Source organism: Dendropsophus ebraccatus, chromosome 11 (genome assembly GCF_027789765.1).
Source record: "Dendropsophus ebraccatus isolate aDenEbr1 chromosome 11, aDenEbr1.pat, whole genome shotgun sequence".
Classification (NCBI taxonomy): Eukaryota; Metazoa; Chordata; class Amphibia; order Anura; family Hylidae; genus Dendropsophus; species Dendropsophus ebraccatus.
The window spans coordinates 53,581,966-53,600,738 of record NC_091464.1 but is presented as its reverse complement, the minus strand read 5'-3'; the positions used below and the strand labels follow the sequence as shown (position 1 = coordinate 53,600,738).

Here is an 18,773-nt window from a genome sequence, read left to right as displayed (position 1 = left end):
AGACATATCTAATTGCAGGGGCATATGCAGCATATCTGACTCCAGGGGACATATCTGGCTGCAATGGGGTATACCTGGTTGTAGGGGGAATACCTGGCTGGGTGAAAATCTGGCAGTATGGGACATATCTGGCTGCATGGGGCATACCTGGCAATAAGAGGCATACTGTATCTGGCTGCAGTGGGCATACTTGGTTGTATGTGTCATACCTGGCTACAACAGCCATACCTAGCTACTGGGGACATACCTGGCTACATGCCTTTCTGTCTGATGGGGGCATATCTGACTACAGGGAGCATTACATCTAGCTACAGGGTGGGCATTATTACTGGCCACAGGGGCTGTTATTGGGAAGGGGGCATTAATCATGGCTACAGGGGGTATTACTAGGGAAGGGGACATTACTGATTATTGGGGGGGGGGGGGGGGAATTATTACCAGGTCCTATAGGTCGATCACATTGTTATTGGAGGATCTGATATGGGAATTAGTTGCTCACATGGGGGTACTGGACTTGATGGACACTGATCTAGACAACAGGCCATTAACTTTTGTTTGACGGTTTTTATGCTACAAAATGCCATTGTTGTTGTGTTCTGGCGGTTTTGAGTTTGTGTGAATGTTTTTAACTTGGGCAGTTTTTCGGGTTGGCATTTTTACCTGAACACGGATATCAATGCTGAAGTCTGTGTTTGGGTCAAAATGACGACCCGAATGCACCTGTTTCAGAAAGGAAGGGGTTAAGTGACCCCTTCCTTGTTGAAGTGGGAATGAACCCCCTGTGGGCCAGACTGTGGTCCAACTGGTCTTCTCCCCATACTCTTGTCATCAGTGGCTGAGCAGGGACACTGCTTCAGCAGCTGATTGGCTGAAATGACCCCTGTGGCTTGCCATCTCTGCCAATCAGCTGCTGCAGCCCCTGATTCAGTGTCGCCACCTTTCAAGAGGTAGAGCCTGGCACATGTGTAGCTCAGTGTGCCAGGCTCTGCTGCAGAAAGAAGACATGTGGTGAGTATCAATAAAGCCCCCAGCACTGCACCCATCCCAGCAACAAAGGGGGGCATTTAACCCCCTTCCTTGCTGGGATAGGTACATTGTGACACCAATGTGGTCCCATGGGATTAAGTAAGAATGGCATGCAACCAGAGGATTGCATCAAATTTGGTGGACTGTCAATGACCGTTTTTTAATATAAAATGGTCAACGAGGGGTGTGAGGGTGTTAATTTTTGAATAAAAAGACTTCAGCATTGTTATCCGTGTTCAGGTAAAAATACCAACCCGAAAAAACTGCCCAAGTTAAAAACATTCACACAAACTCAAAACCGCCAGAACACAACGACAATGGCATTTTGTAGCATAAAAACCGTCAAACAAAAGTGCTGTGTGAGGGCACCCTTAATGGCCTATTGTCTAGATCAGTGTTTATCAAGTCCAGTACCCCCATGTGAGCAACTAATTCCCATATCAGATCCTCCAATAACAATGTGATCGACCTATAGGACCCGGTAATAATTCCACCCCCCCCCCCCCAATAATCAGTAATGCCCCCTGTAGCCATTATTAATGCCCCCTTCCCAATAACAGCCCCTGTGGCCAGTAATAATGCCCACCCTGTAGCTAGATGCAATGCTGCCTGTAGTCAGATATGCCCCCATCAGACAGTTGTGCCTTCCTGCTCTGTGGCATAAGCCTTTCCTTTAACATGTCCAGGTAGGACTGACCGGTGACTGTACACTCTGCAACTAAGGAACCATAGACTTTACATCTGCTTATTGCACAGAAGACATAAGCGGGGGGGGGGGGGGGGGGGGGGCAATTATCTGTCTGGTAAGGACACATGGTTTTCCTGAGCTTCGCATTATAACATAGTGGTGACTGACCTTCCCAGTGATGTAAAAGGTCATCTCATCAATGAATGTCAGCAGATTCATCCTCTTACATTTGGCTCTGCAAGTCAATGCATTCCAGTTTGGGGTCTGGTTTTACCTCCGGAAGATGAAGTAATGTGTAAGATTTAGTAGACCTGTAGTTCCATACTAGTCAGCTAGTAGGACTGTGCTTATACACAGGTTAAATCCTGTTTTCGGTCTCTTCCAAAGGCTCTTCCTATTTCTTCCTGGAAGTTGCACTGTGCTGTCAGCTACAGACTTCTTGCTTTTGATGATCACTCACTGAGCATTTACCACAGATGTCACTTTAACAACAGGCACATGCTTTTTAAAATCCTCCTTCATGTTTGTAATTAAGTTAATTTATCTCCTCACTCTAGTGCTACCCACCTGTTGTTAGGCTCAGTCCATTTCTAACAAAAGAAACCAGGATGGAAAACAGGACGTGGGAGGGGAGGGCTTAGCTAGTGCTATTGACCTGTGAAAGATTTTTGACTGTGCACCTCCTTCAGATGGTCCCCCTTGTGACTGGAAGGTAAATCAAGGCTTCCCTCTTAGTTCTGACCACCCATCAAGCTCTGGGCAGTCATCCCTTGTATTCTTACTACTGTATATACAGAGTGCTACTGCCTGTATATAATCTTCCTTATCTTGTCATCATACGTTCTGAGCTTATTGTAACCCCTTTCTTGCTGTGCTGATATTTCATTTCTGCTTATATAGCACCTTGTAAAGACATCAGTGCATCATTAACCACTACTCCATATGCTATCTACATTACTGTAGATCATTCTCTGGAACAGTGCACATTCGCCAGTACTAAGTCGTACCAGAGAAGAGTATGTGATGTGACTGGTTAGAGATGTTAGGGAAAGGAGGTCTTAGTGTGAGTACTACTGGCATTAGCTGAGCACTGTGGACGGGACTCACAGAGGCTCAATTACAGCAGTGGGGACCTAAGTATCTAAATAAAGAACAAAACCATGCATATGTTAAAAAATATTTTAAGATGACAGCTACATTTAAGGTTAGTACAAATCCATGGACAAGGCAGAGGGCAGCAGATAGATAAATTATGACTGATTTGTTTTACGCTTCTTTTTCCTATGCTTTTTCTTTGCGCAGCTCGATGATTCTTGACTGATACATTCAGACTTCCTTTTGGACTGAGAACCATCACATTTCTCATTCTCGACATTTGAAGCATTTTCTTGATGCAGACCAGGAGGCTCCTGTTCTTCAGATGTTCTGAAAGTTAATTATAATATACACTTAATAAAACATTATATATAAACTCACGTTAGCAGCAATTGAGTTGTTTGCTTGCCTTCTCCTATCAAGATGACATATCAATGCTGCAAAAACATAGAAGACTGAGGCACCAGTGCCAAGGGATGGAGGGATTAACAGGTTATTAATAGTTGTTTTCTTAGTTTATAACCCTTTCTCCTCTTAGCTTCATTTCAATGTCCCAAACCACCCAAGCTAAGCACCAATACCTTTTTCTTTTTCCTCTGTTTTACAGCTGGATAATACACCCATATTTTGGCATGAAAAAGGTGTCTGTAACATGGCCAAAAAAAAAAAAAACCCTAAGAACTTTAATACCCTTATAAAAGTACCAGACACCACCCCTCTACAGTTCACATACAGGGCACTATTACACGGCCCAATACTGAGGAGAAAGCAAACCCTGACCTGTCAGGTCAGCGCTCGCTTGCTATCTGTGCTATTACACGCACAGACCGAGTGGGGAGCTGCCCGAACGATCTGAAGATGGCCCATAGAAAATACGGTGCGACAGGCGGCAGGCCGCCACTATGGAGATTGGGGTTTTAGAATATGCTGAAAGACAACGATCAGCCAACATCGTGCATGCCAGCCGATCATTGCCTTTCAACATGAGCTATCACACAAAACGATTATCAGCCAATAATAGTTTCATGTAATACGACCCCAAGTTGTATTTAAATTGAACCTGTAATCACCTTAACGCTGCCTGAACCTAATGATCCTAATGAACTTTGCCCGCGCCAGCAGTCTTAAGTCACAGATATCTTTTTAAATTTAATATGCATCATTGTTCAGGGAGATCAAGATTTGCAATGTTGATTTTTTTCTTACCTCTTTTCCTCTGGGCTCTTGCGCTGAAACAGTGCTACGAAAAATCCATTGGTCAAGGTTTCTGACAAAGAGGCTCGTATACAATTCTCAGATCCAGGGAATGTGTTCAGTCCACGCATTGGCCATGAAGGAAGAACATTAGCCAACCTGCAGGATGCAAAGGAATGACACTGTAATATATATTGACATGATGTAATATATATATATATATATATATATATATATATATATATATACACACACACACACACTAAAGGCTGAGACCACATGCATATACCTAAAGTCTGTGTGCTGCTTCAGAATATCCTTCACCACATCCTCGTTTTCCTGCTGGTGTATGGAGCATGTAGAATAGACAACATACTGCACCGAAGGGAATGTGAGAGCGTGGGACACAGCCCGCCTTTGGAAAGCTGACAGGGCCTGTAGCCTCTCTTCCTTTTCAGACCCTACCTCTTCTGTGAGGACCCTCATCCGATCCGGCATGCCTAAGAAAAATGTGTATGAGTATGATCCCATGGTACATCTATTGCATTATGATAAAACCATGCACACAAATGGTGGCCAACAGCTGAATGATTCTGCAGGTAGAAATTGGAATAGTGTGCCACTACCCACCACATGTGGATGGAGTTTCACCTGCATACAGTAGCTGCACCATGGGACCCTACCCATGGGTACTCACCCGATCCGCTACAGGATGGATCCACCAAGATGTGAGTGACTTTCTGATACTTTGCTTCACATGGGTTGACTGTGAGAAAGTCCTGGTTGGCCAGTTCTTGACATGTGACTCCAGCACGCAGCAGCAGCGTACTCATAGTTGCCAAGCGTTTTGTGTCCAGGTCAAAGGCAAAAACCTTTCTGAAAATATTAATGTTTTAAGAGCACCGATTTTATTTTTCACAACAAGGTCATAGATAAACTACTTGTCATTGGTCTATTGCACTGAATTTTTTTTAGATTAAACCAAACTAGACACTACAGAATTTTATGCCTGTACATTTACGCAGGCTATACTTACCCCTTATTCTGTATTATGGCAGCCAGCTGACTTGTTTTGTTTCCGGGAGCAGCACAAGCATCAATTACATGGGCCCCTACAGGAGGGTCCAGAAGTAACGGTGGGATACAACTTGCCTGGAGAAGCTTAGTATTATTAGTAACATGTCTGGAGCAAACAACAAGTGTTTAGTACGTGCATTATATACAGGGGTATACTCACCTTATCCTGCAGTATCAGATGCCCAGCTGTGTATAAGGAGTCCTTGTGAAAGTCTGTACTGGGTGGAAAAACCAGGAGGTTTGGGATGTGAAGATCTTGAAGGAACTTCTTCCCAGATTTCTGTCCAAAGTCAACCAGCTCCTCAAAGCTGCATAACAAAGAGAGATTTTCTATTATACTGGTTTGGTGATCTTTAATGTTAAACTTCATTAGCTTTAGCCTTTTCGAGGATAGCAGAAGGTCTCCAAGATGGAGCTGACTGTAAATAAAACAGAGGCAGAACTCCACAGTCACCCACAAATATGGATGGGCAGCTGACCACACACATAACTCAGACTCCTCCATAATATCACAGGAAACTAAGGCAGGTGCATTGGTCGCGGCTGAATGGTGTATGGCCACATGTCTATCTGAAGCAATCCTATGGACAAAAGCGGCATCAGGACAAAAAGGAACAACGGGTGGATATAGTACTTCAATAGCAAATGGAATTAATAGCTCATATAACTATTATCATTATTATTAACATGCATTATATTACATTACAAGGAATCTGGATGACCCCTTTAAGCTGGTAAATCCACTTTATTTCCTTATTGTGTATTTACCTGCGAGCTTTGCCCAGGTAGGTATAACCTTGACGCTTGAAGTAAGTTATGACATCATCCATGGAGGTTTTCAATGTGTTGACACGTACATAGCGTGGCAAAGCAGGGTCTGGCATAATAGAATTGTTTAGATGGGACACCATAGACACATTCATGTTTCTCTGACTACTAGCTGGAGCTTTTCCTACATACCATGTGATGAGCCTCCCATTGATGTCACCAAGTCCTGGTTGCTGCTGACCTTCTTTTTGACCTTTAGTTTTGCAAGCTCTGCATGCAGTCTTGCTCGTTGCGCCAAGACGGTTGACTTCCATCGCCCCCCACATTGAAGTCCTTTCCCGAAAAGCAAGTCGTACACCAGCACCTAGGATAGAAAGAAACTGCACTGACCACACAATTTATTCCCAATACATCAATTCCACATATACTATATAAAGTACATGAGGATAACATTTGCCGACACAGACGACAGAACCAAAGCAAACAGTGGGTCATCCTGACAGGAAAGGAATGTCCAGATAAGACAAGAGCTTTAAAATGGAACTATCAGCGGATCAGATGAATCTAACCTGCTGGTATGTCCCTACTGCACAGGAGACACAGAGGAGGAGGGTATGTCTCTTACCAACCTCCTTGGCGTTGTTTCTGTGCGGTTAATAATTTGCTCCACGGTCTGGTGAGACCATTAGGAGCACTGGGGCACCCGTTAGGAGCACTGCCCGCCCCCACAGCACCGATCAGGCCCCCGGCTGCTGCCATTGCTACACACTTTAAACTGTACCTAAATCATTGTATTCTCATCTTGTACTACGTACCTCCCCAACGTTTGGGGGCGTGTCATGTCATATATTATTATTTCTTTGTATACTGAACAAAAACTCAATAAATAAAATAAACTGCACCTAAACCTTTATTCAACTTCTGATCACTACAGAAGTTGTGATCGGTGGGGTTTGTCCACTGATTTCCAGAATTAAGGGGCTTTTTTGTTTCTGGGTTCACACTGCGTTTTTGCAATCTGTTTTTTTTCATCCGTTTTTTTGAAAAAAAAAAAAAGGATGCATTTGTGTGCATCCGTTTTGATCCGTTTTTCCATTGACTTCCATTGTAAAAAAAAAAAAAAAAAAAAACGGATGAAAACGGATCAGTTTTTTTTTGACGGACACAAAAACGTAGCTGACACTATTTTTGTGTCCGTTAAAAAAAACGGATCCGTTTTGATCCCTTTTTTTTATACAAAATAGAAAAAGGATCAAAATGGATGCACAAAAATGCATCCGTTTTTTTGCAAAAAACGAATTGCAAAAACGCAGTGTGAACCCAGCCTAAGAAAGAGACAAAGCGCATGGTCAAAAACTTCTGCCCCTTTGTAGGGTCTCAGCAGCTGGTTCAGAACTGACATGTCATTACGACGTGTCAGAAGGTAAATGAAAGTTTAGGTACACTTATAGTGTCACTGTCGTGTTGCAAAACTTTTAACATGTCATAGAAACAGGTCAAAAGTTTTGATCAGTCCAGGTATGAGTATTCAGACCTGTACTGATCAAGAAAACGAGGAAGACTTGCTGCAGCGCAGTCCACTCCTCCCTCTGTGTTAAAAAAGTAAAAAAATAAATAAAATAGAGAGACACACCAATAATGTAAATCTATGGAGCACGTCTCTTTTTTACTCACTTTGGCCAAGCTCATAGGCAATTTCTTAGGTCCACGAAGCAGCTCTGAGTTGTTGATGACATCTTCAATCACAGAGGAGTAGCGCAGCGTCTCACAGAGCAGGGCATACAACTGGCGCACATTCTAAGAGGAAGGAGACAAGAAGAGTGTGAGCTTCGGGGCCCCAGGGACCAGCATCACCCTCACTGGGGCTAGTACTGCAGGTAGACCCATTTCAGCGAGCACCAGAGCCCCCCTCCCCTTACTGTACAGCTGGGGGGGGGGCCTGATGTCAATGTTACAGCCCTGGAGAACCCTGCAAAGCCTAGTGTAGTTTACCAGTGATACTATTCTATAGGGCAGTGTTCCAATCTGTGGCAGCCAGGGCATGCTGGGAGCTGTAGTAGCACAGGTTGGGGATCTGTGCTTGCACCTCTCATCCAGGCACAGTATATAGGGTCCTGGGTCTGTGCTTTAGTCACATATAACATGGTGTCACCTATACACTTCCTAGCATGTCCCTATATGTATCTGTGCTGTGCCCGTATAGCTGTATAATACCCTCATATACAGTCTGTACCTTAAAGCCACTGTCATACACCAGGGTCTTCACAGCCCCCTCCTTCCGCTGCAGTTTATCGAGGATTCCGGCCGCGGTTTGGTAGAGAGCCATACTTCCTCCCGGTGATCGCCGGCACACACGTGTCTCCTAGTGCTGCGACTGCCATAGAGTGTGTACGTGTCACGACACCAGCCGGCCGCTCGCTTGACGGCTACAGCAGCAGCGGTAAGTGCGACCTCTACTGGGCACTGTAGGATTCGCAATAGTCACGTGCTACGCGACCGTGTTGTATCTCTATGTATCCTCAACTACTGTAAATAGTAAATAGTAAGCAACCAACAGTACCCATAGATAGGTGACACCTCTGATCAGGTGTCATGGTTGTGCCTCACTACACACAGGTGACTCCTCTGAGCCACTGACCTCATTGTGCCTCACTGCACACAATATATACTGTGATAGACAGATCTTATAGCCTGGGTCGGTCTGAGACAGAATAATCAGCCTTCAAAGTACCCCACCAGTCCACCTAACAACATTAGAATCTTGACACAGAATGCAGACTCAGGCTATGTTCACACTACGTAAGTATCATGGCCGTTGTAACAATGGCCGTGATAACTACTGAACTTACGTAGCGCTGTATTCTAAGGAATCCCGTCCGGAGTGTATACACATAGGGGGCTGATTTATCAAACATGGTGTAAAGTGAAACTGGCCCAGTTACCCCTAGCAACCAATCAGATTCCACCTTTCATTCTACAAAGAGTCTGTGAGGAATGAAAGGTGGAATCTGATTGGCTGCTAGGGACAACTGAGCCAGTTTCACTTTACACCATGTTTGATAAATCTCACCCATAGTATATTCAGTGAATAGCGGACGCAGGAAACCTGTCAGTGCGTACAATGGAGCGTGTGTACACTGTGGGGGACATGTATCATGTGGCGTATCTTTTTTGTTCGGCGGAAAGAGACGATTTGCGAATATTTTATCCGCAAATCGGCCGTTTCGACTCGATTCAGCATTTTTTTCACTTAAAGATACGCCGAAAACCTACTTCAGCCCTCAGCTGGCGTAGATTTTCGGCTGTGCGCACCAGAGCGCACGGGATTTATGTAGAGGCAGTCCGCCTCTACATAAATCTCCGTAGCGCTGGATATGCTTGGACATTTTTAAGTCCGGCGTAAAAAACGTCGGACTTAATAAATGTCCCCCTTTGTGTCCATTGTTAGCAGCAGGGAATTCGGATGCGGGCGCACACGAATGCACCCGCATCCAAAATCAGCGGCAGTGAAGATCATCCTGCCGGTACTGCAGTAGTTGACATAGAATGTTGGCTTAGAATTTCTAATGTTTACACAGAATGAAGGCTTAGAATGTTGTCATTAATTGTATGCTTTGAATGTAGACATTAGGCTGATTAGACTCCTGGTTCCCGCACCTGATCTTTTATCATCTGCAGATTGTGCTAAGTTGGCGGGGTTCACGGCAACTGTGCCACTTAGCCCCGGCCACTGCACCATCGTAGGCCCAGTGACGTCATTGGCACTTAGGCCTCGCCCCCTCGATGCCCATTTGTATGGGCTGACCTAGAGGGGGTGGGTCCTAGACACTTAGGCCAGCCTGTTTAAATGGTTGGCGAGGGGGCGGGGCCTATGTGCCAATGACGTCATGGTGGGGGGGGGCCTACGGTGACATTATGGGCGGGGCTAAGTGGCACAGTTGTCATGAAGCTCCGCCCACTTAGCACAATCTGCAGATGATAAAAGATCACTTTTTTCTTGAACAAGCACCATGACGTATGATGTAAAGTAAGGTATGAAAATTGCTAAATTTACCCTTTACACTTGTGAAGAGAAGTCAGAATGCAAAAAGGGCTGACAGTGTTTAGTTGCTGATTGGCTCTACTGAGCTCTAGCAAGTGTTCAAGAACTTGTAATCACATCATCACAGCTTTTAGCTGATTATAAGTCTGTGTAAGTTTTGTAATGATTTGTGCAACATAGAAGTAAAAAACTTCTCAGGTTGGGAGAAGAAGAGTGGCCCACAGAGGGCGCAGCCCCATCTGGCATTTGCAAGAATAGCTTACAGCTATATATACAGCATCTGTTTCAGGTGATTGGCTAGGTCAGCGTTTCCCAACCGGGGTGCCGCGGCACACCGGTGTGACGGGAGAACCCGCCAGGGGTGCCGCGGGATCCCGGTGGGAAATGTGCGCTGTCTCTTTAAGCATCCCGAGAAGCTGCGGCCGCGCAGCTTCTCGGGATGCATGGATCACTTTTATGTTCCGCCCGCACTATGAGCGGACGGAACATTAAAGCGATCAGAATACAGGAGCAGGAAGTTTCAGCATCCTGCTCCTATATTCACTCCCATAGGCCGCCGACACTTCATGCCAGCAGCCTATGGGAGGCCGGGACGTGACCTCTCCGGCAGGCGTGATGATGTGACGTCATCACGCCTGCCGGAAGTCCCGTCCCTGCGGCTCGCAAGATGGAGCCCGAAGAGGAGGAAGAGCTGCTGCCTGCAGCCACAGCGCGGATTAGGTGAGTAGGATGTTTGTTTTTTTTAAGGGGCAGAGCAGGGGGCATTATTAGTATATGGGGGCACCTCTGGGGGCATTATTAGTTCATGGGGGCACCTCTGGGGGCATTATTAGTATATGGGGGCACCTCTGGGGGCATTATTAGTTTATGGGGGCACCTCTGGGGGCATTATTAGTTCATGGGGGCACCTCTGGGGGCATTATTAGCTCATGGGGCACGTCTGGGGGCATTATTAGCTCATAGGGAAACACCTCTGGGGGCATTATTAGCTCATGGGGGCACCTCTGGGGGCATTATTAGTATATGGAGGCCACCCCTGGGGCATTATTAGTATATGGGGGCACCTCTGGGGGCATTATTAGCTCATGGGGGCACCTCTGGGGGCATTATTGGTATATGGGGGAACCTCTGGGGGCATTATTAGCTCATGGGGGCATTTTTAGTATATGGGGGCACCTCAGGGGGCATTATTAGTGTATGGGGGTACCTCTGGGGGCATTATTAGTATATGGAGGCCACCCCTGGGGCATTATTAGTATATGGGGCACCTCTGGGGGCATTATTAGTTTATGGGGGCACCTCTGGGGGCATTATTAGTTCATGGGGGCACCTCTGAGGGCATTATTAGTATATGGGGGCACCTCTGGGGGCATTATTAGCTCATGGGGGCATCTCTGGGGGCATTATTAGTATATAGAGGCCACCCCTGGGGCATTATTAGTATATGGGGGCACCTCTGGGGGCATTATTAGTTAATGGGGGCACCTCTGGGGGCATTATTAGTTCATGGGGGCACCTCTGGGGGCATTATTAGTATATGGGGGCACCTCTGGGGGCATTTTAGCTCATGGGGGCACCTTTGGGGGCATTATTAGTATATAGAGGCCACCCCTGGGGCATTATTAGTATATGGGGGCACCTCTGGGGGCATTATTAGTTTATGGGGGCACCTCTGGGGGCATTATTAGTTCATGGGGGCACCTCTGAGGGCATTATTAGTATATGGGGGCACCTCTGGGGGCATTATTAGCTCATGGGGGCATCTCTGGGGGCATTATTAGTATATAGAGGCCACCCCTGGGGCATTATTAGTATATGGGGGCACCTCTGGGGGCATTATTAGTTAATGGGGGCACCTCTGGGGGCATTATTAGTTCATGGGGGCACCTCTGGGGGCATTATTAGTATATGGGGGCACCTCTGGGGGCATTTTAGCTCATGGGGGCACCTTTGGGGGCATTATTAGTATATAGAGGCCACCCCTGGGGCATTATTAGTATATGGGGGCACCTCTGGGGGCATTATTAGTTCATGGGGGCACCTCTGGGGGCATTATTAGTTCATGGGGGCACCTCTGGGGGCATTATTAGCTCATGGGGGCACATCTGGGGGCATTATTAGTTCATTGGGGCACCTCTGGGGGCATTATTAGTTCATGGGGGCACCTCTGGGGGCAATATTAGCTCATGGGGGGCACCTCTGGGGGCATTATTAGTATATGGGTGCACCTCTGGGGGCATTATTAGTTCATGGGGGCACCTCTGGGGGCATTATTAGTTCACGGGGGCACCTCTGGGGGCATTATTAGTTCATGGGGGCACCTCTGAGGGCATTATTAGTGCATAGGGGGCACCTCTAGGGGCATTATTAGTTCATAGGGGGCACCTCTGGGGGCATTATTACTTCATGGGGGCACCTCTGGGGGCATTATTAGCTCATGGGGGCACCTCTGAGGGCATTATTAGCTCATGGGGGCACAGCGGGGGATCCTACATACAGTGGGCACAGCAGGGGATCCTACATACAGGGGGCATCCCACATTCCTACTCGCTTTACTGCACATAACACCAAACAGCGCAGTTACTTTGGGAGCCAACAGGAGGGAGAAAGGAAAGGAAGCTGCTAGAAATGTGCGGAGCCTACATTTTTTGTCTCGCAGGTTCTGAAAAGATGAAACGTATCTGGAAGAAATCATCATGGAGGTCTGGGCCGGATGGAGAGGAAAAGGGAAAGTGACGCCTCAGATCAAAGAAGACGTCACCTGTGAGTCACTGTATGACGGTTTTCTTATTTTGTAGAACATTATTTAGTAGGGGTGCCCCGAGGTGGAAAAGGTTGGGAAGCACTGGGCTAGGTGATAACTTTTAATTTTGGTAGCTGTTTAATACAATAAATTCCCTAGTATGGATTTGTTAGGAGAATAGGAGCCCTGCATCCTCTGTTCTGCATCTGTGACCACCTTTAACACTGAAAGCAAATCAATAGCCAGCACTCTACTTACATTTGTTTACACTATGCAGTTGCTGCTGCTGCTGTGGCTAAGGTCCCTAATACAGCAACAGATTACCTAATTTTTTAAGACACAGCCAGGAATGGATTTGGAAAGAGGAGAAATCTTAGTCTCTCCTTTATTACCTTTTCCCTTGCATTCACATGTACTGGATCCGCAGCGGATTTCACGCTGCGAGTTTGTTCGCTGTGAATTTTCATTCCGCTACGGATATCTGACCCAGCCCCTTTAACCCCCCGCATCCCGCCGCCTGCAGCCCTGGCCCGCAGCATACATTACCTGGTCAGCGCCGCGGCTGGTCGGCGCTGCGGCACACAGCCGCGGCGCCAACCAGGTAATGTATGCTGCAGGCCGGAGCTGCGGGTATGTGACCCCATAGACCTTTACTATACCAGGATCCGCAGCAAATACTATACTATAAGTATACAAAACTGGGCATACAGGATCAACTTAACTCTGTGTTAGGGTACAAACACACACGGCATATACGCTGCGTATTTACTGCTGCGATACGCAGTAAATACGCAGCAGATACGATCTAAATAACTGAACACAGCATCAAATCTGCTGCGTATACGCTGTGTGTGTTTGTACCCTAAGGGTGCCTTCACACCTACTGAATCCGCAGCAGATCCGGTAGGTGTGAAGGCAACCTAAAACACAATTTTGGAGACTTAGGGTGCCTTCACACGTATCGTATCGCTGCGTATTTAACGCTGTGTTTTTATCGCTGCGTGTTTGGTGCGATTTTTACATGCGAGTTTTGATTTTCACATGATTTTCATGTGAAAATCAAAACTCGCATGTAAAAATCGCACCAAACACGCAGCGTTAAATACGCAGCGATACGGTACGTGTGAAGCTACCCTTATAGTCTGAGAGAGGCCAGTAGCTAAGTGTAGGGTCCAACTGTCTTTGAGGGTCATTTTAACATGGTGAGTTGGTACATTCTATTTGATCAAATGGTTGGCTTACGACCTCATTTTTTTATTTAAAAAAAAACCTTTAGAACAGGTTTTTATTGTATGTACGCTGGGGGAATTATATACGATCAGTCCTGACACTTGCAATTTGCTGCAGCATTTTTCTATTTTTGTCTGTATGTTAGCCACAACAGTGTGCAAACGGCATGGTGTAAACAAGTGTGAGTGGGGTGCTGGCTATTCGTTTGCTTTTTGTGCCACATGTGGGATGTGTGGTTACCTCCTTTTAGCCGTGCACTCCACCCATCTCCTGTGGGTGTTTTACACAGAGTCCATGTCACTTGCTTATCTTCCCTAGTGACATGACTCTTTCACTCACTGAGTCCACTCGGCAGCAGGAGAGAGTATGAGGGGAGGGGGGAGCTGCCTATGTGCTGGGAGTCTGTCAGGAGGGAAGATAAGCAAGTGACATGTGACAAGTGATGGCTTGCAGTTGCTCAGCCAATGGGAGCTGAGCAAGCTGAGTCACCTGACAAGGCAGGGGAGAGGAAGGCTGGTGTAACAGGAGCTAGACCAGCCCTCCTGCTGATGACTCATCATCACAAGAAGGAGCTGAGAGAAGAAACTGGGGACGACAGTAATTAGGAATGTATGAGTTTAGTGCACTTCCTGGTGGGGTGTGGAGGAGGGAGAAGACAGGGAAGGGAGGCAGATAGGTGATTGAAGCATATTACACAGTGAGGGTAGCTTCACACGTACCGTATCGCTGGGTTTTTAATGCTGCGTTATTATCGCTGCGTTTTTGGTGCGATTTTTACATGCGAGTTTTGATTTTCACATGTAAATCATGTGAAAATCAAAACGCGCATGTAAAAGCGCAGCGATAAGAACGCAGCGATAAAAACGCAGCGATAAAAATGCAGCGATACGGTACGTGTGAAGGCACCCTTATATAACTTTGTAATGTGCTTCAATTACTGAGAAAAACTTTTTCATTAGAGTTGTCCTTTAAGACTGAAATCAACTGCAAACTCAGTTCAGACAAGTGATTAAAACTCTTTCTCCTTTCATGAATGGCCTTTATTTATGGATTTTATTACAGCAAATATTACACATTTTTACAAATATATTCATTTGTTACCAGTAGTGTTTACCATGAAACGGAGATTGTGATGTATTACATTTCCTTATTGTTGGATTTATACTATCTGTATAGTCTTAAATAATCAGATGTGATTTCCCTTCCTTACAACTACAGTGCTGGTATTTATTGTTAGGTTAAAAAGCCGCAGTATTCACAGGATTTAGAAGCATGAATTACATTTATATTAATGTCCCTTCTTATAAATTTGCAGATTACTAGTTGACAGAGATCTCCTGTTGGCCTCTTCAGTATTGTCTGGTAATTAATAACATACACTGGAATAGCAATTTTGTAGATTTTAAATGAGATACATTTTATGAATACCACCTATATTCGCGAGTCTGTGCACTAACTGGTACCTAAAGTGTCCATTTAAGTGTTGTGCCCCATCAGTGTCAAGTGACCTACACCTTTCATTCCCTTTGTTCATCATGCTGAACCTTTGTAATCTATACCTTGTCTCTGAGTAACACTTTCTATGAACACATTCTTTGTATTTTTATATTGTTTGGTATAGATGGGTTCAAGCTGCCCAAAAACAAAGCATAGGATCTAGATGAGGTACCCAGGTAAGAAAGGCTCCTCCGTTTGATTGTCATTCTGACACTATATTTTTTAGGCAAATTTATTAAAGAGGTTGTCCAGTTTATAAAAGCCACTTTCATTCAACCCTTTAGGAGTCCACAATTCAGAATTCCAATCTCTTAGCCTGTGTACAGAGTGATTATAAAGAGTGTCTTATGCTACATTTACACGGAGCGATAATTCGGCCAATCGATCGTTTAACGATTTTGAAGCAACGATTTGGTCTTTCTAACAATCAGCGTTTAGACAAATCATTAGAAAAATCATTATTGTGATTGTTTTTAAGATCGCTTAAGCCCATCTTTCACATAGGGTAAATCTTTGAAAGACTGTTTACACAAAGCGATCTGCGAATTTTATCCCTCAAATGCAATCGTTATTGCGAAAATTCAAACAATAATCGTTTTGTGTAAACGCACCATTAGTCCTCTACCGCTTTTCACAGACAACCCATTGAAATTATTAGACACAGTGCAATGCTTTAGTTCACCTGTGGTGGCACTGCAGGGAAAATGAACATTTAGGGGGAGATTTATCAAAGGGTGTAAAATTTAGACTGGTGCAAACTGCCCACAGCAACCAATCACAGCTCAGCTTCCAGCTCTGGCGAAAGGAAAGCTAAGCTGTGTTTCGTTGCTGTGGCCAGTTTGCACCAGTCTGAATTTTAAACCCTTTGATAAATCTTCCCCTTATTGTCTGGTTTTCCATTATTTCACAGCTGATTGCCAAGTGGAGCAGCACATGATAGACTGGAGGGAGAGATGCTGAACATGGGTGTATATATAAGTAGTTTTATATTAGTAGATTTGCAGCAGATTTCATGCTGCGAGTTTGCCGCGAAATCCGCTGCGAATCCTGCTACTGTGATTTTCAATGGGGTTACATACCTGCAGCAGAATTTTCATTCCACTGCCCGTATGTAGACGTCGGCCCCTTTAACCCGCCGCCGCCCGAAGGCTCCCGTCTCCCCCGCTCAGCTTATCGGTGACTGCTGCGGGGCTGTACGTGAATCCATTATGTGTGAAGCTACCCTAAATGTTGCTCTGATTCATAAACCTTAGAGTTGAAATCCATGTTGTAGCAATGATATGGCAATTATTGATGTGTTTACCACCCATATTCCATGAATTTTAAGATGGGTTATGCTGTGTCCATAACCACAGTGATATACTGTGAGAGGGTACGCCTGCTGTGTATTTTCACCCTCTATCCCATGGTGCCATCAGACCAGGGAAGCATGCATAAATCTATATTTAACTAATCTCAGTATTTCACTAATAGGCTATGTTCACACAACATTTTTTCCTCTCCATTTGAGTTTAAAATGTTGGACGTCATTTTGCTCTTTGGCCGCCCATCAGTACAATGAAGGCTGTTGGTACATTATTCTATTTTAGGTGAACTAACTGGCCATGGACAAAAAGAAATTTGGTCAGCTCTCCTACAACAACCTTTACACTAGGCAGGTGCATGTTGCTATGGCTGAAATTGCAAGCACACAAAATCACAAAAACTGCAACAGCTTGTTACACGGACAGGTCAAAAAGTTTTGAAATGAAGGTGCTCAAACCCCCACCACTTACTAGAACAAGCCAGCTGAGAAACCTGAGTGCTTCACTCCCCTTTTCATTGCAGGAAATCCAGGAGTTACATAGATTTTATATAGAATCCATCTGCTGCAGTGAGATGGGGAGAGAAACCCTCAGCTGAGTGCTTCTTCCAACTCTAAGGGGCTGTTCACACACAGTAAAATCAGCAGAATTAACATGTCAATTCTTTAAGCAGAGAGTCGTGGAGGCGCACAAGCCGTCCTATTGAAGCAGACGGCAGACGGGATTCTGCCGGTTTTACTCTGTGTGAACTGGCCCTAAGACCTCCCAGTCTAGGATTTTGTCAGTCCCAGCACGCAGACCCCCACCGATCAAATGTTTATGCTATGTTTTTTAAAGTGACAATGGCTCTTTAAAGTGATTTCTGACCTGGTATGATGTGCTATATATTACATGAATTGTTTTATAAAGGTTTTCAAAACAATTATGGCGCTTTGATGGCTCCTGACAGTGGCAATATAAGAGGTTGAGGATTGGTTCCCCTCTCTTGCCAGCATACGTCCAGAACTGGGTAAAGCTTTCCTTGGAATTCTGCATGAAATGTGTACAGATGTATTAGGTCATCTGGGCTGTCTGCATTATAAAAAGTAAGCTCCCCTTTCTCATAATTTAGGAAAATGCCAATGCGCTCTGGACGGGTTTGGATGGGCAGACAGACACTGGGAGACTTGAAGGCTTCATAATAACGTCCTTCTTTAAGGCCAATGAGCCATGCCCCTGCCTCTGGTGATCGGATCATCTTGCCTTTACGGCTTACTGTGCCCTTCACCACACCGATTCTCCACTTCTGTTTGGTACCGACAATTACTTCCCAGTAATGTTTGCCTGTTGAAAAGCCACGTGTTGCCAGTACACAACTGCTATGTTCAAAGCCCTCGGGATTGCTGCCACGACGGCCAGTGGGTGACTTGCACTGCACCACAGTATTTCCTCTGGACAACTCCAGCAGTGGATGTGCTGTGAGGGGGTCGAGTTTCAAAACCTCTGGAGCTTTGGAGATTACAGAAGATAAGTATATTGTTATAAAACAGAAGGTACAACTATTAAATCGGAAACATTTTACTGGATACGAATAAAATACCAAACCCACTACACCTTTTTATTTTCCTCAGAGGGGCATCTGACTATGAAATATAGAAAAGAGGACAGCCTTCCATGGCGTAGATCATTGGGGGAAAAAGATGCTATATGAATATCACACAAAATACAAAAATGGAGCAAACTTTTCTTTCCAACCAACACTGATACTTTGAAACAGAAACCACTAGTTATATTTTTGTAGTCCTCCACCGAATACCTTTTTTAGTAAAGACATGAGTACAGCCCAGCATGTAAGTCCAATACATATCGGTCCTTTGTACCCCTTCCTCAGGGACAGAAGGGGTACGAAGCCCCAATATGCAACTTGCAGTAAATGTTTATTTATAAGCTGGGCTGTACTCTTTACTATGTCTTTACTATGTTGGCTGAAAAGATAAATTTGCTCTCCATTTTTGTATTTTTTTCTGCTTTTCATTGTGAAAACGGTGGATTGACCGAGATTATTTGGGGGATTGTGAACTGAGGAGTCACCACTCACCAAGTGTAAATGTAAGTTTATTAAGTTAGGTT

General features: G+C 45.1%; 2 protein-coding genes and 1 long non-coding RNA gene across 8 annotated transcripts in view; 1 reads left to right on the top strand and 2 right to left on the bottom strand.

Annotated features, from left to right (window-relative positions):
• Positions 1-2,879: 2,879 nt before the first annotated feature.
• Positions 2,880-8,776, bottom strand: NSUN5 (NOP2/Sun RNA methyltransferase 5). Of its 2 annotated transcripts, none has more exons than XM_069945940.1 (10): positions 8,698-8,776; positions 7,523-7,645; positions 6,041-6,212; positions 5,849-5,957; positions 5,241-5,388; positions 5,040-5,155; positions 4,701-4,879; positions 4,293-4,503; positions 4,016-4,162; positions 2,880-3,139 (listed from the first exon to the last, which is right to left on the bottom strand). In XM_069945940.1, exons 1-10 carry the CDS (start codon positions 8,761-8,763, stop codon positions 2,965-2,967), a joined length of 1,446 nt encoding a protein of 481 aa, XP_069802041.1. In that variant the 5' UTR covers positions 8,764-8,776; the 3' UTR covers positions 2,880-2,964. The 2 variants fall into 2 exon arrangements, with proteins under 2 accessions (XP_069802041.1, XP_069802040.1); XM_069945939.1 differs by lacking the exon at positions 8,698-8,776 and adding an exon at positions 8,082-8,563.
• Positions 8,227-18,773, top strand: part of LOC138767991 (uncharacterized) — a 13,506-nt gene continuing 2,959 nt past the window's right edge. Inside the window, exons 1-3 of one of the 3 annotated variants that reach the window (XR_011358900.1) lie at positions 8,227-8,288; positions 15,179-15,225; positions 15,485-15,536. This is a non-coding gene — a long non-coding RNA (uncharacterized lncRNA). The other 2 variants (XR_011358899.1, XR_011358901.1) reach the window with 2 other exon arrangements.
• Positions 16,199-18,773, bottom strand: part of TRIM50 (tripartite motif containing 50) — a 19,093-nt gene continuing 16,518 nt past the window's right edge. For all 3 annotated transcript variants that reach the window (XM_069945941.1, XM_069945942.1, XM_069945943.1), the window contains exon 8: positions 16,199-18,152. In XM_069945941.1, the coding sequence (XP_069802042.1) occupies positions 17,587-18,152 (566 nt within the window). In that variant the 3' untranslated portion in view covers positions 16,199-17,586. The remainder of the gene's footprint in view (positions 18,153-18,773) is intronic.